The sequence below is a fragment of the Monodon monoceros genome, unplaced genomic scaffold (assembly GCF_005190385.1).
Source record: "Monodon monoceros isolate NGI ecotype Baffin Bay Population unplaced genomic scaffold, NGI_Narwhal_1 Super_Scaffold_11, whole genome shotgun sequence".
Lineage (NCBI taxonomy): Eukaryota > Metazoa > Chordata > Mammalia > Artiodactyla > Monodontidae > Monodon > Monodon monoceros.
This window is the reverse complement of record NW_021703767.1, coordinates 121,243,876-121,259,295: the sequence shown is the minus strand read 5'-3', so window position 1 is coordinate 121,259,295 and position 15,420 is coordinate 121,243,876. Positions and strand designations below refer to the sequence as shown.

The 15,420-nt window shown below is 44.7% G+C and overlaps 1 protein-coding gene across 4 annotated transcripts in view; it reads left to right on the top strand.

The window, feature by feature from the left end:
• The first annotated feature begins 7,435 nt into the window (after positions 1 to 7,435).
• Positions 7,436 to 15,420, top strand: part of RASA2 (RAS p21 protein activator 2) — a 116,796-nt gene continuing 108,811 nt past the window's right edge. The window contains exon 1 of one of the 4 annotated variants that reach the window (XM_029213999.1): positions 7,436 to 7,523. Coding sequence is in view for 2 of the 4 variants with exons in the window: in XM_029213996.1 (XP_029069829.1) it covers positions 7,998 to 8,127 (130 nt within the window). In the remaining 2 variants the exon portion in view is untranslated. Of the gene's footprint in view, positions 7,524 to 7,968; positions 8,128 to 15,420 lie in introns of those variants that run through there. The other 3 variants (XM_029213996.1, XM_029213997.1, XM_029213998.1) reach the window with 3 other exon arrangements.

The window sequence follows — 15,420 nt, the reverse complement described above, 5'->3', positions numbered from 1 at the left end:
GGAAGAAGAAGCAATGATGACTGCCTAGTTTCTAGCTTAGGCAGTTGGCCAAGTGAAGATGTAATTCATCCAAGCAGAATATGGAAGGAGGAAAATGTATGGGGAAACAAAGAAATTCTCTTTTATTAAATATCCAGTATCAGCCCACGAGATACTTATTCGTGACATGGGAACACAGTGACCTCACAGGGCAAATCTGGCAGACACCATCTTAACTAAGAGATCAAAGTTAACATTATCAGTAGTGAGAAAGATAGTCACCAGGAGCTTCCTGAAAAGATGTACTGAGAAGAACTCAGCATTGCTTACATAGTATTCCTACCAAAAATGCACAGCACACACTGGGGGATAGTCTGCAAAATAACTGGCCTGTACTGATCAAAAATGTCAAACTTGTGAAAGATAAGGAAAAACTGAAGCACTGTCCCAGATTAAAGATGTATAACAGCTGAATGCAACTCATGATCCGGGACTTTCTTTTTCTGTAAAGATCGTTATTGGGACAGTTGGTGAAATTTGGGTAAAGCCTGTAGATTACCTACTATATCGTATCACTGTTAATTTCCTGATTTTGATCATTGCACTAGGTCACATAAGAGAACTCTTTTTTCTTTAGGGTATATATGTGGAAGTATTTATGGGTAGAGGCACCACATACTCTGGAATGGTTTCAGGAATGGGTGGAGGGAGGGAGAGAGAGAGAGAGAGAGAGAGAGGAGAGAGAGAGAGAGAGAGAGAATAAATGGCAAGACCGCAAAGTAAATATTTTAAAATGTTAACATTTAGAGAATTAGGTAAAGGGTATATATAAGCTTAAAATGATATCTGAAGAAAAAGTGTTTTGAAAGAATAGATTTTTTTACTCGACAAGTTAGATATAGGTGCTTGTAGTTATCAAGGTTCAGTGCTTTTTGTGACTGAGTACCATTCCTCCTCCAGTCCTGGAGAGTGAGCCCTCGGCAAATTCATCTCCTGGGTTCAGGTCATCTAACCCTTCACTCTCCCTTCATGCACCTTTGTAGGCCTCTCCAGTCTCCCTGGAAGATATACACTAGCAGGCCATCACTCTACTTTCCCCAGGAGCAGCCAGTCATTCAGATTCTGAGACTCTATGTGCCATGGGGCTGAGAGTCCCCTGGACCTAGGGCTTCCTGAAGGGAGCATCCTTCCCCTGCTGTCTGCAGTTTGCAGGAGCAGTCTGGGGTATGATGCCTTCCTGGGTCAGTCTCAGGGTTCCAGTGCCATCAAGCCCATCATCGCTTGTGCCTCACCCTTTTGGACTATCCTCCTCTCCCCAAGTCAGAGAGGGTCTCTGGACCACTCCCTCCCAACAGCTGGAAGGCCTTCCCCAGCCAGTCTCCTTTAAGATCCATCATTTTCCTCTGTGGTCTGGGTGTGATGAGTGGCGTGATTAGCCTCTCCCGTCTCACTTTCCTGGTGTGACAGGACAGTACTCACATCCTAATATGAGAGTCCAGACCTCCTATGCAGGATCTGCAAGCATCTGGGGGAGCCATTCCATGGGCCGGCTTTAGCCATCTTTCACTCTGGTCTATAACAGGAAGAGGGCGGAAAAGTCTTCCAGAAAGAGTTGTTACTGTGCTATGGCACTTCTCCATGCCCCTCCTGTGGGCAAAGGCAAAGAGGGTGTTTCTTATCAAGACAAGTGAAAGTGACTTCCAAGGGACTCCTCATTGCACCTGGGGGTGTCCCTGGAGTGTGACAGACCTGAGAAATCTAAAGGCAAGAAGCTGAGGCTACTGCCCTGAGGTAGCAGAAGAGCAGAGCAAAAGTGAGAGAGAAGGACGGAGCAGGAACAAGGTAGAGTGGGAGGGAGCTTCCCGTCCACTGAGAGGGCGCACGATTCCCAGGAGGGATTGACTGGAAACATCACTTAAAGAGCTTCATCCAAAGTGGAAGGTGCCAGACGAATTGACCCAGCAGAGGGGTGGGCTGAGGAAATCTAGGGGCCAAATATTTGGAGTTATCAGCTGCTGGCTGGAGGTGACATGGCTAGAGTTGAGATTCAGAACAGAGAATCTCCAGGAAACCCACCTAAGTGATCCATGAAAGAAAGGCAGCTGTGAGCATCGTCAGACTCAGAGCGCAGCAATGCCACATCACGCCGGGAAGGCCGTCTAAGGCGGTATCATTCCCCATGCCCTCTTCCCCTGGACCCTGCCTATCCCCAAGGTGTCAGCAACCTCACTGAGTGCAGAAGGAGCCCAAGCAAAAAGGCAAGAAGTCAACGTCATCCTGCCCTCCTCCTGTAAACCCTCCAGCCTGGGACAGGTCTAAATCTGCACAGAGGAGAAGGCTTAACTTTGAAGTGAGAAGCTTTGATTATTAGTCTGAACTAGACAGTTAAATTACTGTCATGAGACATTTTTGGTAACTAAAAGTGACGGGATGAGCAGCGTAACCTGTATGAGACTTCACCGAGGCCTGGGACAGAAGTAGTCCCAGAGCAGGGAGAAAAGGACATGGAGCCAGAAATAAAACCGTTTTGTACCCACAGAATCCTGCTTATGTAACCAAATGGCGAGTGCAGGAATTGCTGCCTCCGACCCCCCAGTCAGGCCCCCTCTTTCTGGAGTCCTTTTTGTCTCCAGGAGCAACCTGTTCCCTTCTTTGTTCAAATAAGATTCTCCTATGGTTCTTTTCTGGAGCCGGTGTTGCTGCATTGGGGCTAAGCACCCAAACAGCTTTTGCACCTCCAAAATACCAGGCAAGCTGCTCAGAAGTTCCTCTCACCATCAGGAATGACTGACTGCCTTTCAGAACTGGGCTCTCCCAACCTTTTACGGCCGGGAAAACTGCCTAGTGGTACGCAGATCCTCCTAGGATGGCACTGGAGTGGCGTGATTGGGAGTGTGCACTGTAGTCAGAATTGCATCCGTTCCTCATCCCAGGTATCCTGTTTACTAGCTGTCTGACCTGGGGGACTTTTTAAACCTTTCTGTGCTCAGAGACATAGAATAACTACAACAAAAAAAGCAACAATAAACAACCATAATATCAATGCGTATGGGTCCATGTGAAGAGACTGGCACAAATAAGTGCTCAATACAGGGCACTATTAGTTTCTGTGTTTTGCCAGAAGATAGAGATAGCTTTCAGAGAGGTTACTCTTGGGCTTGTGTTATTGAATCTCTCTCCTTATGGATGTTTTCCCCACCGTTGACTTTTGCTGCTGAGGTTTTGGGCCATTCTGTAGCCAGCTCCTTTCTAGTTCCATCCAAGGCTCCTTTTCTCCTCCTTCAGAGTCTGGAAGAACTCAAGGGCATCTATCCAAGCACCACTCCATTATTCTCCCTTGGTCCTGGGGAGGGAAGGGGGTGGGGGATGACATTTATCTCCAACCTGCCATGAGTATAGCCAGGTGGGTCTCTAGCCCCATCCTCCTTTGAATGACCGCTGAAGGTACAAACTCAAATGTGTACCAACCAGGCAAGTGATGGGGTTCTTGGCCTCAGAAGACCTTAGCTATGCCTTCAGAGCATGGAAATCAGGTGGGCCCTGGTCCGGTTCTTGCCAGCTGGATGGAGCATGTCTCCAGGATTCATGACAAATGGACAACTCTGACCAGAAAAATACAGAAATTTCTTGAGTACAGAGTAAGAGATGAAACAAGTGCATGATTGTCCAACTTTCCAGTTTTCTTTTCAGACCGATTAGTGCATCAGTCTAAAATAACAAGAAAAGTGCAGTGGTGGCATAGTGGATATACCATCACAGTGCAAAAGGAGGGAGGCTGAGAAACAACTGAAGTCAGGAAGGCCTAAGGGCATAGACTGTCCCATGCTCCAATATTCAGGCTTTCAATGTCCTGTTCCAGGAGCTGAGCAAATTTGAAAATATTTTTAATGGAGGAGCTGGAAGAAGGCTTTAGGATACAAACGTATGAGTATTTTTGAAGGCATCCCCGTTATGGCTCTGTTTGATCTTGAGGTGAACAGTTAAAAGTACATTTTGAGGGACTTCCCAGGTGGCGCAGTGCTTAGGAATCCGCCTGCCAATGCAGGGGACACGGGTTCGAGTCCCGTCCGGGAAGATCCCACATGCTGCGGAGCAACTGAGCCCATGCGCCACAACTACTGAGCCTGCGCTCTAGAGGCCTCGTGTCACCACTACTGAGGCCTACGCACCTGGAGCCTGTGCTCCGCAACAAGAGAAGCCACCGCAATGAGAAGCCCTCGCACTGCAACTGGAGAAAGCACACATACAGCAACGAAGACCCAACACAGGCAAAAAAAAAAAATAAATAAAAGTACATTTTGAATATTCTGCAAAGTATTCTGAATATTTAAGGTCTTACCTCATCTTCCACTACCCTAACTTATCAAAAAGAAAAATGCTGATTGGATATAGAGGCTAATTGTACAGTGTAACTGAGTGTGTAATGCCTGAGATACAAACAGTACTCTAATGAGATGAATGGGAAACCAAGTCATGAATGACCAAAGGAACTTGCCTCCCCATCAGTTCTGCTTCGCGTGTGTAAAGCCCTATGGAAATGATCTACATTTAAATATTGAAAAGCAAGCACATTTCTCTTCCCCTGACTCACCAGGAAGAAGGCGAATAAATAACTCAGGGCCAGGAGATAGCCCTTTATAGTGCCAAGTTATAGGTTGGTGTGTGCTATTGTTGATTCAAAACAATGCTGTATAACTGTCATGTTCTGGGATTAGTTTCTAGCTGCGGGACATATTTTATTAAGAGTTTCCCTACCTTGGCCACCATGAAGCCAGCCAAGTTACGGTGAAAGACTGAACAGGTTAAAAACTGGTGAAGAAATAGGAAAAGACAAAGTAGTGAATGGAGCGGGTAGAGATAGGAGTGAGGGCCTTTAAACACATTCATTAATAATTTGAGGAAGGAAGTGAAGGGCAAGTTTGTGTATGATGCAATATTGTTCCAGTTACTAAACATCATGAAGAAATGAGAGGAACTCTAGTTGAATTTAAAACACAATGCAAGGGCGATTAAGGCAGGGGGATGCAACAGCCTTCTTGTCATAGTGAGTAAACCTTTTGAGTCTTTACAAAACCTTATTTCCCAAATGTTTTACATTAAGGAAACATTGACTCTGCTAAAAATCTCTGCAAAGCAGATCAGTACCAGCAAAAGAATATTAATGTCCTTAAACAATTATTCAGAATTAGAGTAATTAGGAATGACTTTGGATGAAGAAAAAATGAAGTTTCTGAGTTTTAGTGAAATAGTATGATAATTCTGAAATCTGCAACAGGAAGGCTGCCTGGGAGGAAAAGTGTGTAATTTTACACTTCATGTAAAACTGTTTTCAAACAATTTAGTGAGAGAGTTATGGACCTGGGGTTAAGCTAGTGAAAAGAAAGGAAACTAGGAGAATCTGAACAGATGTTATTTTAAAGAAAGGGAGAAACCTTTAAAAACTAGCTTTTAATTTTAAATTATAGGTTGTTATTAAGGTTTCCCATTCCTATTTTAACCATTTGGACAGGTATGAAAATGAATAATAAATACAAATCAGGATTTCCCAAACAGGAAAATTTCGAGTCTGCAGAGGAGAGGAAGTGAGCTAATATGATTCAAATCATTCATTCAGCAGGTATTTATTGGAAGAGTTTAAAAAAATGAATTTAGAAGAAGAGATAAACAAGTACACAGGTAACATAACACCAGGCAGAAAGTGATCAATGCCATAAACAGGATCAGATCAGAACCTCTGTCTGTGAAAGAAAAAGAGAGATGGATGGGGCAGCATTTGGTCTGGGAGGAGGAAGGGCCCTCCTAACAGAGTCCGGCTGGTGGGAAAAGTGGCTCAGTGTGGCCGGAGATAAGAGGAGTCAGGTAGGTTGGGTCCAGGACCAACCCTGAAAGCTCGCCCGAGGAATGTGAACTTTACTCTTCGTCGTTTCTAGTACTGTTCATGACCTGTACTGTGTAGCTTGCTGCCGGCTTAAGGGATGAATGAAGCCATTGATGCTTTTTTGAGCAGACAAGTGACAAACTCCAATTTTTGCTTTAGAAAGCTTAAGTGATGTGTGGGAGGAAGGACAGGGATGGGAGACCTGTTCTAAGAGTTCCAGTCAAGAGCAGGAGGTGATGTTTACTGAGTTAATCCTGCTACCTGCCCCACATTCCACTAGATGCTTCACACACACTCTCAAGAATGATTTCATCCTGAGAATCACCCTTTGAGGAGGGAAGAGTAAGTATAGAATTCCCATTTTACGGTTTAAAACCAGGTTCAGAAAGACTGCGTAACTTGCCCAAACATCACACGTGTAAAAGTGATAGCATTAGGCTCAGACCCAAGTCAGTCTCATAAGCTCCTTCTTTTTGAAAACAAAACACACACAAAATACTATGACATGTTGACACTACTCAAATGAGGATGGTTTTAATAAGGACAATGACAGGGAATGGAAAGGAAGGAAGAGAGAGGAGAGATTCTGGCAGAGTCAGAAGGATGTGGCAACTGAAAACTGTATGGGGACAAGGGATTCAAAAAAGAGTCAAAGTTTCTAGCCCTGATAACAGAATATAGCTGTGAACTCAGATTTGGAAATGAAGGTAGGGAATTAAGCTTTGGACCTATTTTTGAAACGACAGCAAAACATTCATATAGGAGGAGTAGGTTCACTTTCTCCAACATGTGTAAAAATCACATAGTGGTCACTGGCAACACACGCAGAATTGGGAGTGTCACTCCTCGGCCATAGACACATACCAAGGCCATTCTCTCTGGCTGTCCAGCCTTTGCCCAAGCGGCTTCTGCTCCTTGGCCCCTTTCCACCTCTCCCCCTTTGTCTTCAGTTTATCCTGCAGTACATTTCCCATGACTCTCCAGTTTAATCATCTTAGTTCTTTTCTCCCAGTGCCTCTGCCCTTCTCTGTGTCTCCTCCCAGACTGAGCTGCTGGAGAGCTGGGGCTGTCTTCCCCTTGACGTTGTGCAGTCTCTGAAGCTATCATTTGTTAAGTCTGACCCTCAAAAAATATTTGTTGACAGACTGATTCCTATTGTTGCCCTAGAAAACAACTACCCTGCCCTATTAAGTCACAGTTTCTTCCTTCTTAGGGCATTGCAGTTAACCTCAAGACTAGGAAATCATCTTCCTCCTTACATACCAGGGTATTATTCATGCAGTTTACTCACTGCAAAAAGTTCCCTTGGAAAAAAAGCTAACAAACTAGTCAAAGATTTACGAATTTCCTAGTGTCAATCAACTTTTCAACAAGCTCACTTATGGGCGGGGGGATGGGAGATGCGACCCGACCCTTCCTTGCTCTTTGTTTCCCAAGTACCCAAGCGGTGGTAGAGGCGTCAACATTTCTCTATGGGAGGGTCTCCGGCACTGCACTCAGGTTGAGATTGCGGGGAGGGACCTTTTTTTGAACCAGCTTTTGCGGAACGAACAGCGTTCTGACTTAAAAGTAAGAATCTGTGTGTGTGTGGCGTCTGGCTTGAGGGTGAGGGCATGTGGACATTACTGGGGGAGTCTCTAAGGCCCCTCGGCTCCTTCTGAATAAGGTAGTTTGGAGGTCCACGCAACTGTCAAATTCCATTCTCTTTTCTTCCCACAGGGAGTTCCCTTGAGCGTTAGATGTGGAAATCCGCGGACGGCGGGAGGGGGGAGTAATTCCCAGGAAGATTTGGGGAATCTCGGGAGGGCTGGTGTTTTCTCAGTGGGGTTTTGAGGCTGCTCAAAGCCACGACTCAGAGCCACACTTGGCTAGAGCCTGGGCTTTGACGGGGCCAAGAGGAGGAAAGCCAAGAGGTGGGCTCGCGCCTGGCTGCCCGGGTTCGGGGGAGCGGGGGCGGCGACTGCGGGGCCCCTGGTGGGGCGGGGGCAGGGCGGAGCGGAGCGGGGGGGGGCGGGGCGAGACCGGCCGCGGCCCGGGGGGCGTGGCCAGGCGCGCGGCTCGCCCTAGCGGAGGCCGCGGCTGGGCTCCGCCTCGCCGCGCTACGCAGGCGGCGAGGCTGCGGTACAGGCCGGGCGGCACCATGGCGGCGGCGGCGGCGGCGCCTGCTGCTGCGGCTTCTTCCGATGCGGCGACTGCGACGGCAGAGCCGGAGGCCGGGGACGAGGACAGTCGCGAGGTCCGAGTGCTGCAGAGCCTGCGGGGCAAGATCTGTAAGCTGGGGCCGGGGTGAGGGAACCCACCCGGCGGCGGCGGCGCCGCCGGCGGCCGCGGGACTGAGGGGGCGGCGGGCGCGTGGGGGTGGCGGCGCCGAGCCGCGCTGGGACCCCGGGGCCGAGAGGGGCCTGGGCGGGGGCCGGGCGAGGCGCGCGGGGAGGACCGGCCCGGGGAGGCTGGAAGGGGGGTGTGTTGGGGGAGGCGTCTCCCGGACGGGGCGGCGTGGGCTGAGGCTGCCCCAGTCCGGAGCGAGTGGAGAGCCGGGAATTTGCCGGGGACCGGGAGGGGGGGTTTGCGGGGGCAGCGCCGGCGTGAGGGGCTCGGCTTTGGGGCGCGGCCTGGACGCTGGGACGCCCCGGCCCGGGCTGCGGCTGGGGGCGTGAGCTGGGGGCGTGAGGAGCTTCCGGCTGCCCTCCTACGCAGGCCTGCGGGCGGCTGCTGGCGTCGGGAGCGGCCCGGCGGTGGGAGCCGGGTGGTAATTACTGGGAGGCGCGGCCGGAGGAGGAGGAGGAGGAGGGCGGGGAACTGGGGCTGGCCCGAGGGGAGGGGGCTGCCTGTTTTCTGGGTTCACGAGCCGGGGCGAGGGTGGAAAAGGCGCCCAGGGCTGGGGAAACGGGCCGCCCTGGGACTCGAGTGGCCGCCGTACGTGTGCTCGCGAGTGAGCGCTCCGGGAGGGGCTGGGGCCGGACACCTGTACTTGCCCCACCTCGCTGCGGCGGGGACTTGAATCGAGAGACAGCGTGACTGACAGGGACTTAAGGCAGGATGTAGTGGCTTCCTGTGAGCAGGTCTCAAAACAGTCATCCAGCCCGCACTTAACCCACTTAATTCCTTGCTTTCTTATGCCTTTAATTGTTACTTTCGTGAGTGAGCCATCCTACTTGCCTTCACATTTTTGCTCAGAGGCCCTGAGCATTACTGTAGACAGACCATTTGAATTCAGTCATTTGGACATTTATTTTTTTTAAAAATGACCCTTTGGCGTCAGATTGCCAATTTTTTCACAGTACTGTAGTTTATTCAGAGGAAACACTTTTTTTTTTTTTGGTTATTTGTAAGATAAGATATGTCAATACAGTTTATTTTTGCTCTGGTCGAAAATTAGCTTTGCTTTCTTGATTCAGTATCCTCAGACTGGAAACATGCTCCATGCTTCATGTTTCCTGTAAATAGCCCTTAGTCATTAGGAGTACTTTTTACTTTGTATGAAGAAAATCGAATTGCCATTAAAATGGTTAACAATGCTCTTTCTTGCACAGGATGTAAAATTTTCCTCTTCCTGAGTAGTGATATTATTAAGTGAGGTTGGATTTCCCCACTTGCCTTTTTCAAGTTGATCCCCCTTTCAAGTATTTGGGATTTTATTAAACCTCAGAAGCAGACATGTTAAATTCTCTCACCTTTTTATTTCCAGAAGTAGTGCTGGGGTTCTTAAGAGAGTACAGTTCTTAAAACCTGGAAAAATGACACCAGAGAAGGAGATCTTGGCTATGTCTAAGATCCCAGCACAACCTACTAGGGTATAAAATCTTTTCAGTATTCAAGTTAAGTCTTATGCTTAATGTTTGCATATATCTAATTTAATATTTGGGAAAACTATAAATGAATGGGCCAGAGCACCCCCCACTGATCTGATTTTTCAGATTTTCACTGCTTTACATTTTAGTGTCACTTGATGCTAGGCAGTGTCTATTGGAGCCTCGCTGATTTACATAGCTGCGGGTTGTACCATGGAACTACATATACACATATCTTGGAATCGAGAGTTAGGGTTGGACTGTTTCCAGAAGGACTTAGCTGCCCTGCACTTTCACCTGCTCCATGGCAAAGATAGCACAGTAAGTGATATCACTGTGAGTGCAACTTGGGCCTACAAATAAGAAAACTCAACTTTGTTTTTATGGGAGAGCAACCCCACTACCCAGACTTGGAGATTGAACATCCATCTGCTGGGAGTGATATTACCTCTTTAACCATAGTCGAAGTACTGCATCTGTTATCGCAGTCAGCTTCTTGCTTTTTGAATTGCTCAGCTTATAGCTCAGGTCATGGAGTGTCTGTTTTATAGAAAAAACGTATTAGGAAACTTATATACGAAGCTTCCCCCCATCTCCCTCTCTGTTTCTGTGCCCTCCTTTTAGCTGGTGTAATCTAGAGTTGGTTGACCTTCAGAACCCTGTGAAGAGATGCTGTTTTCTGTTTCCCTGAAACTGACATGTGGGTTTTGCAGGTTGGGGGCTGGGGGGCTGGAAGTGTCGTTATTAGCAGGTGCTAAAGTCACAGAAATGGGATGATAGCGGTTCTGACTGTGCAGATATTAAGCAGCTTGGGAGTGTGGGTAACTGTGTCAGCTTTCTTTTTCACCATGCTGGGAGAGAGACCTCGGAGGAAAGCTTGATGTGCCCACGAGCCTGGAGCTGTGCTGGCAGATTCCAACTGCTGATTGAGAGCCTTTGACTTGGGGAATTATAGATTCTTAGGTCTGAAAGTGAGCCTGAAAGGAAATGTTCTTTCTCCTGGACTTGGGTAGGACCCTTCATCTCCAGATTATTCCAGCAGATAATGGGAAGGTTGGATTTATATCTCTCTCAAGTTCTAGAATAGTAGTCCACAACCTTCTTTAGGCATATCGCTCCAGTATTTATTGAATTTCCCATATATTTCCATATACCCCATATATTCCCCGTATACTTCACAAGGTGAAATGACATTCTGTGGTCACTTTCAAACAATCAACTGACATTAGCTAATCCAGTGTTGCTACAGTATTTGAGCTTATGTGCGGACCCTTAATTCCTTGAAGTCATATTAGTGCAGTAGGAAACCATGGCAGCTCCAAATATTAATATTCAAGAGCCAGGTTTAGTTGTTGGATGTCTTAGAGTTGTATGAACCTTTGATCAAGGAAAGCAAGGTTGTACTCCAGACTCCATCCTTTGGTCTGAACTCCTGTGCAGTGAGTGGCCGGTATGTTAGTCCTCTTGAAGCACTTTGACATTGGCCCCATCCCCCTAAAAATCCCATACACAAGTGAAAGATGGGGGTTGGGGCTTTCTCCTTTATACTTTCAGGCTTCATGCTGTTATTTTGTCATGTCCTCCTTTTTGGTTACTGCTTTTTGTTAAGTTTGCTCTCATCCAGTTAAATCATGTTGTAAAAATGTTGCTCAGAGAGCCCAGACCACCTTATGCATGGGTTGACCTGCTCAAGGGAGACCAGATTGATAAGGGAGCCAATGAGGATTTGTGTGAACGTTGAGATGTGTGGTACAGTACAAGATCTCTGGGACCACGATATGTCCCAGAACTCACGTGGTCTCCCTGTGTAGGATCCGTGGGATATGGTTAAGTGCTTGAGTTTAGAGGCTTGGTCAGGTTAGTCACCTGGGTTTGATTCTCCACTTAATTTCTGACTTTTGTTAACCTCTGTGTGTCTCTCTGTTCTTGTGGGTAAAGTGGGGGTAGTTAAAACACCTCTATCTCACAGGCTTGATTTGAGGATTAAATAAATCCCTCCCCGATCATTCTCTTCATCCCCCCAGGAACTGAACCAGATATGGGCCATTTCTTAGGAAGGAGTAATAAAGTAGTAGCTAAAAACTTTATGTTCTGGTCCAACATGTGCTGGCATTTCCTGGTGTACAAAGCTGATTAAAATCAGGAGACTTGAATTCTGTTTCATACGTTGTTAATTATTATTCATGTGACTTTAGGCAGCTCACTTACCTTTGAGCTTGTCTTCCTCACCTTTAAAATGGGAATAACGCCTCATCACTAGCCATTTTGTACATGTTGTTCCCTCTGCTTGGCCGTGTCTTCTCCTTTCTTCCACCCCATATTTATGCCAGGGAACTCCTACTCATCCTTCAGAAGCCTGCTCCATGTGATCTCCTGACCAAAGCTGTGTGTGTGGGACACTGCTACCCTCATTCCTGGAGAGAATGTGGTAGGCCTTTGTACTGCTGGGGAATCACAAGTTGTTGTTGATTTCCTTGTAACACATTGTATAGAAATCATTTCTTTCCCCCATTAGACTGTGAGTTCTTCCAAGGTAGAATTCATTCTTGTTTTTTTGTTTGTTTGTTTGTTTTTAATGTCCAGTTGTCAGCATGGTGCCTAGAACAAAACAGGCCTTTAGAAAATGTCTTACCTCTCACTATGTTATCCTGAGGAGGATTTGAGATATGTACTATATGTGAAAGTGTTCTGTAAATTTTACAGCTAAACAAACTAGAAGATGATAGTATTATTAAAGACAAACTACATGGGTCCGTGGCAGGAAGTTCATCCCTTTCAAAATCACAGTTCCAACTGAGCTTAGGTTTGAATTGATGCCAAAGTTGCCTTATTAGGAAAAGGATTAAATTTATCTAAATGCTCTGATTGCTCATTATTAGGGGATTGAATATTATTACCTGACTGTATTCCATGAATATTGTTACTAATTGGTCCTGAGCCTGTAAGAGAAAAATCTAATAATCCCACCTTACACATTAAATATTTTTATTTGTCATGGGAGGTTTCAATTTTTTGGTAATAAAATATAAATCAAAACATTTTATTGACCAATGCGATCGAATTGAGAGGGAGAAATTAAAAAGAGTTTATTCATGCTGAGAATTCATTATTATCAGACATTTGAAATGAGATGTTATTTAATAAATTAATAGAGATTTAAAAAGGGTTTGTTCATGCTAAGAACTCATTATTGTCAGAAATTTGAAATGAGATGATGAGTTATTTAAGATGGAGGAAGAATCCATCTTTTAGATGGATCGAAATGAGAGAAAAGGGTTCTTTGTAAAAGTTCACAGAGCAGTCCGCTAATCATTTGCTCTGAGGAAGACAGGAGGTAAACCTCAATGAGTTCATAGAATTTTTCTTTTTTAACTTAGAACTCTTTGAATAGACTCTTAAGGGACTGTGGAACTAACGTAGCGTAGCTGAAATAAAACTATCGTTTTATCCTTTAATCACAGATACTAATCCTATTTCTTGCTAATGTGCTTTGTGAAATTATTTGACAATAATAGCAGATTATGTTTTATCTACTAATGAAATTCTGTTTGCTTTTGAGTGCTGCTATCAGTTTTGTTATATAGTAATCAATTAATGTAAATTAAGAAACTTTTTATGTATATTAAGAAATTTCTACAATACATATTTAGTTTTGTATGTCATTATTTTCACCAAAATCCCTAGCTAAAATAATATACTTTATAAGGCTATACCAGTAGACATGCAAACATGAATGAACAGTACTTGACAAATTTGTTACAGTGAGCTTAGTTCTAAGAATATCATTAATGACAGAATGACTTTGGGCAAATTCTTTAACTTTGCTGAGCTTCTGTTTTCTTACTTGTAAAATGAAGGGTTTGGTTGTGGTCTTCAACATCCCGTCCAGCACTGAGTCTTTGATTGTTGCCTTTTAACTTGAAACATTTATTAATACTTTAAGACAGTACATTGGATGCTTTTATTTTAATGCTTAAATGTGTTTAGTATACTTATTGTGTGTAATATGCACTAAGATTTATTAGATAATATTGTTTGAATCCTAACAAGTTTTTTTTTGTGACCATTACTTTATTCAGCAGTACACAATACATACCTGAGTGTGTGTTAGGGCACCAACCTACTGGACTGTGAAATGGGCCTAAGCAGTGAATGAGATGAAAAAGGTTCTTACTAGTTTATCCTAAAGCAATAGTTGCTTTTAGACACCTGTATTCTTAGAGAATTATAAAAGTTTAGAGCCGGAAGGTAGAGAACATATCTTGTTCAGTCCCCTCATTTTGCAAATGAAGAAGTTGACACTCAGAGACTCCACTGTCACACAGTTAATGGCCTGTTGGGCACTAGTCCACTACTATCAAAGTTTTTACTAAAATGCTACATAGGATGAACTCATTAGTATGAGTGTTGCAAAAGTACTGTGTTTAATATATGAAGATTACACTGCCTATCTTAATGATAATATCCAGAAGTAGTAATAGATTTTCACTGTGCCAGCTACATCCTCTCATCTGTTCCTCTTTAAGAACTTTGTGAAGTAGTTAGGGTTAGTGATGAAACTGTGGTTGTAATCTAGGTGGAGACTGAGCCTGGATGTTTACCTTTTTTTGTTATGCTCTAACTCAGCTGTTTTCAGACCTGACTGCCCATCAGTGTCACCTGTGAACTTAAAAAGTTCTGATGCCCAGGCTTTACTCCAGACCTACTAAATCAGAATTTCTGGGGTGGTACCTGGGCACCTGTAGGTTTAAAACATTCCACAGGGTTTGTTAATGGGCAGCTAGGATGGTGAGCCTCTGCTTTTGCCCATTGAACAGACTAGCCATCAACTACCTGAATGTTAGCAACCTGCTGTGCGTGACCATTTAAAGGGTACCAGCGACTTCCCTGGCGGTCCAGTGGTTAAGACTCTGCGCTCCCAATGTAGGGGGCACGGGTTCAATCCCTGATCGGAGAAGATCCTGCATGCCGCGTGGCATGGCAAAACCAAAAACCAAAAAAAGAATAAAGGGTACCAGTAGAAAGTTTGGTGTGATCACAGGGAGGTTTTCAATTGATTATTTTTAAAGGTTTATTTGTTCATTTGATTAGATAGTACAAATACTTGGTACAAAATTCAAAAGGTACATAAGGGTATACATTAAAAAGTTAATTTTTCTCACTTCTTTTATTCCCCTAGCCATTCCCTCTTCAGAAGTAAGCATTACCAATTAATTTCTTTCGTATGCATACAGAGATTATTTAAGCATTTATACTTAAATGTGTGAGTATTACCATCTCTGTCTCACCAATATACATATCATGACAAAATATACACGTTTGCATCTTGCCTTTTTACACTTAATAGTAGCTTGACGATTTTTCATAAATATATGTGTGTATATATGGGGCGGAGGGAGGGAGGTAGGGAGGTAGGGGGAACTGCCTCATTTTTTTAACAGCTGCATAAAATTTCATCATCTCTATATACCACAATTTATTTAGCCAGTCCCCTGGACTGGACATTTAGATTATTTCCAGTTTTTGCTATTACAAACATTACTGCAATAAATAATTTTGTAGGTATTTTATTTTTCATATGAATGCATGTGTCTGTAGGATAAATTCCTAGATGTTAAATTGATGAATTGAGTGGTATGTGCATCTTTATGCTCAAAGGACAGTGGCAAATTGCTTTTCATAGAAACTATAACAGTTTATGCTCCCAGCAGCAATATATGAATGCCTGTTTCTTTACACCCCCATAGTGTGTATTTTAAAACTTCTTGATCT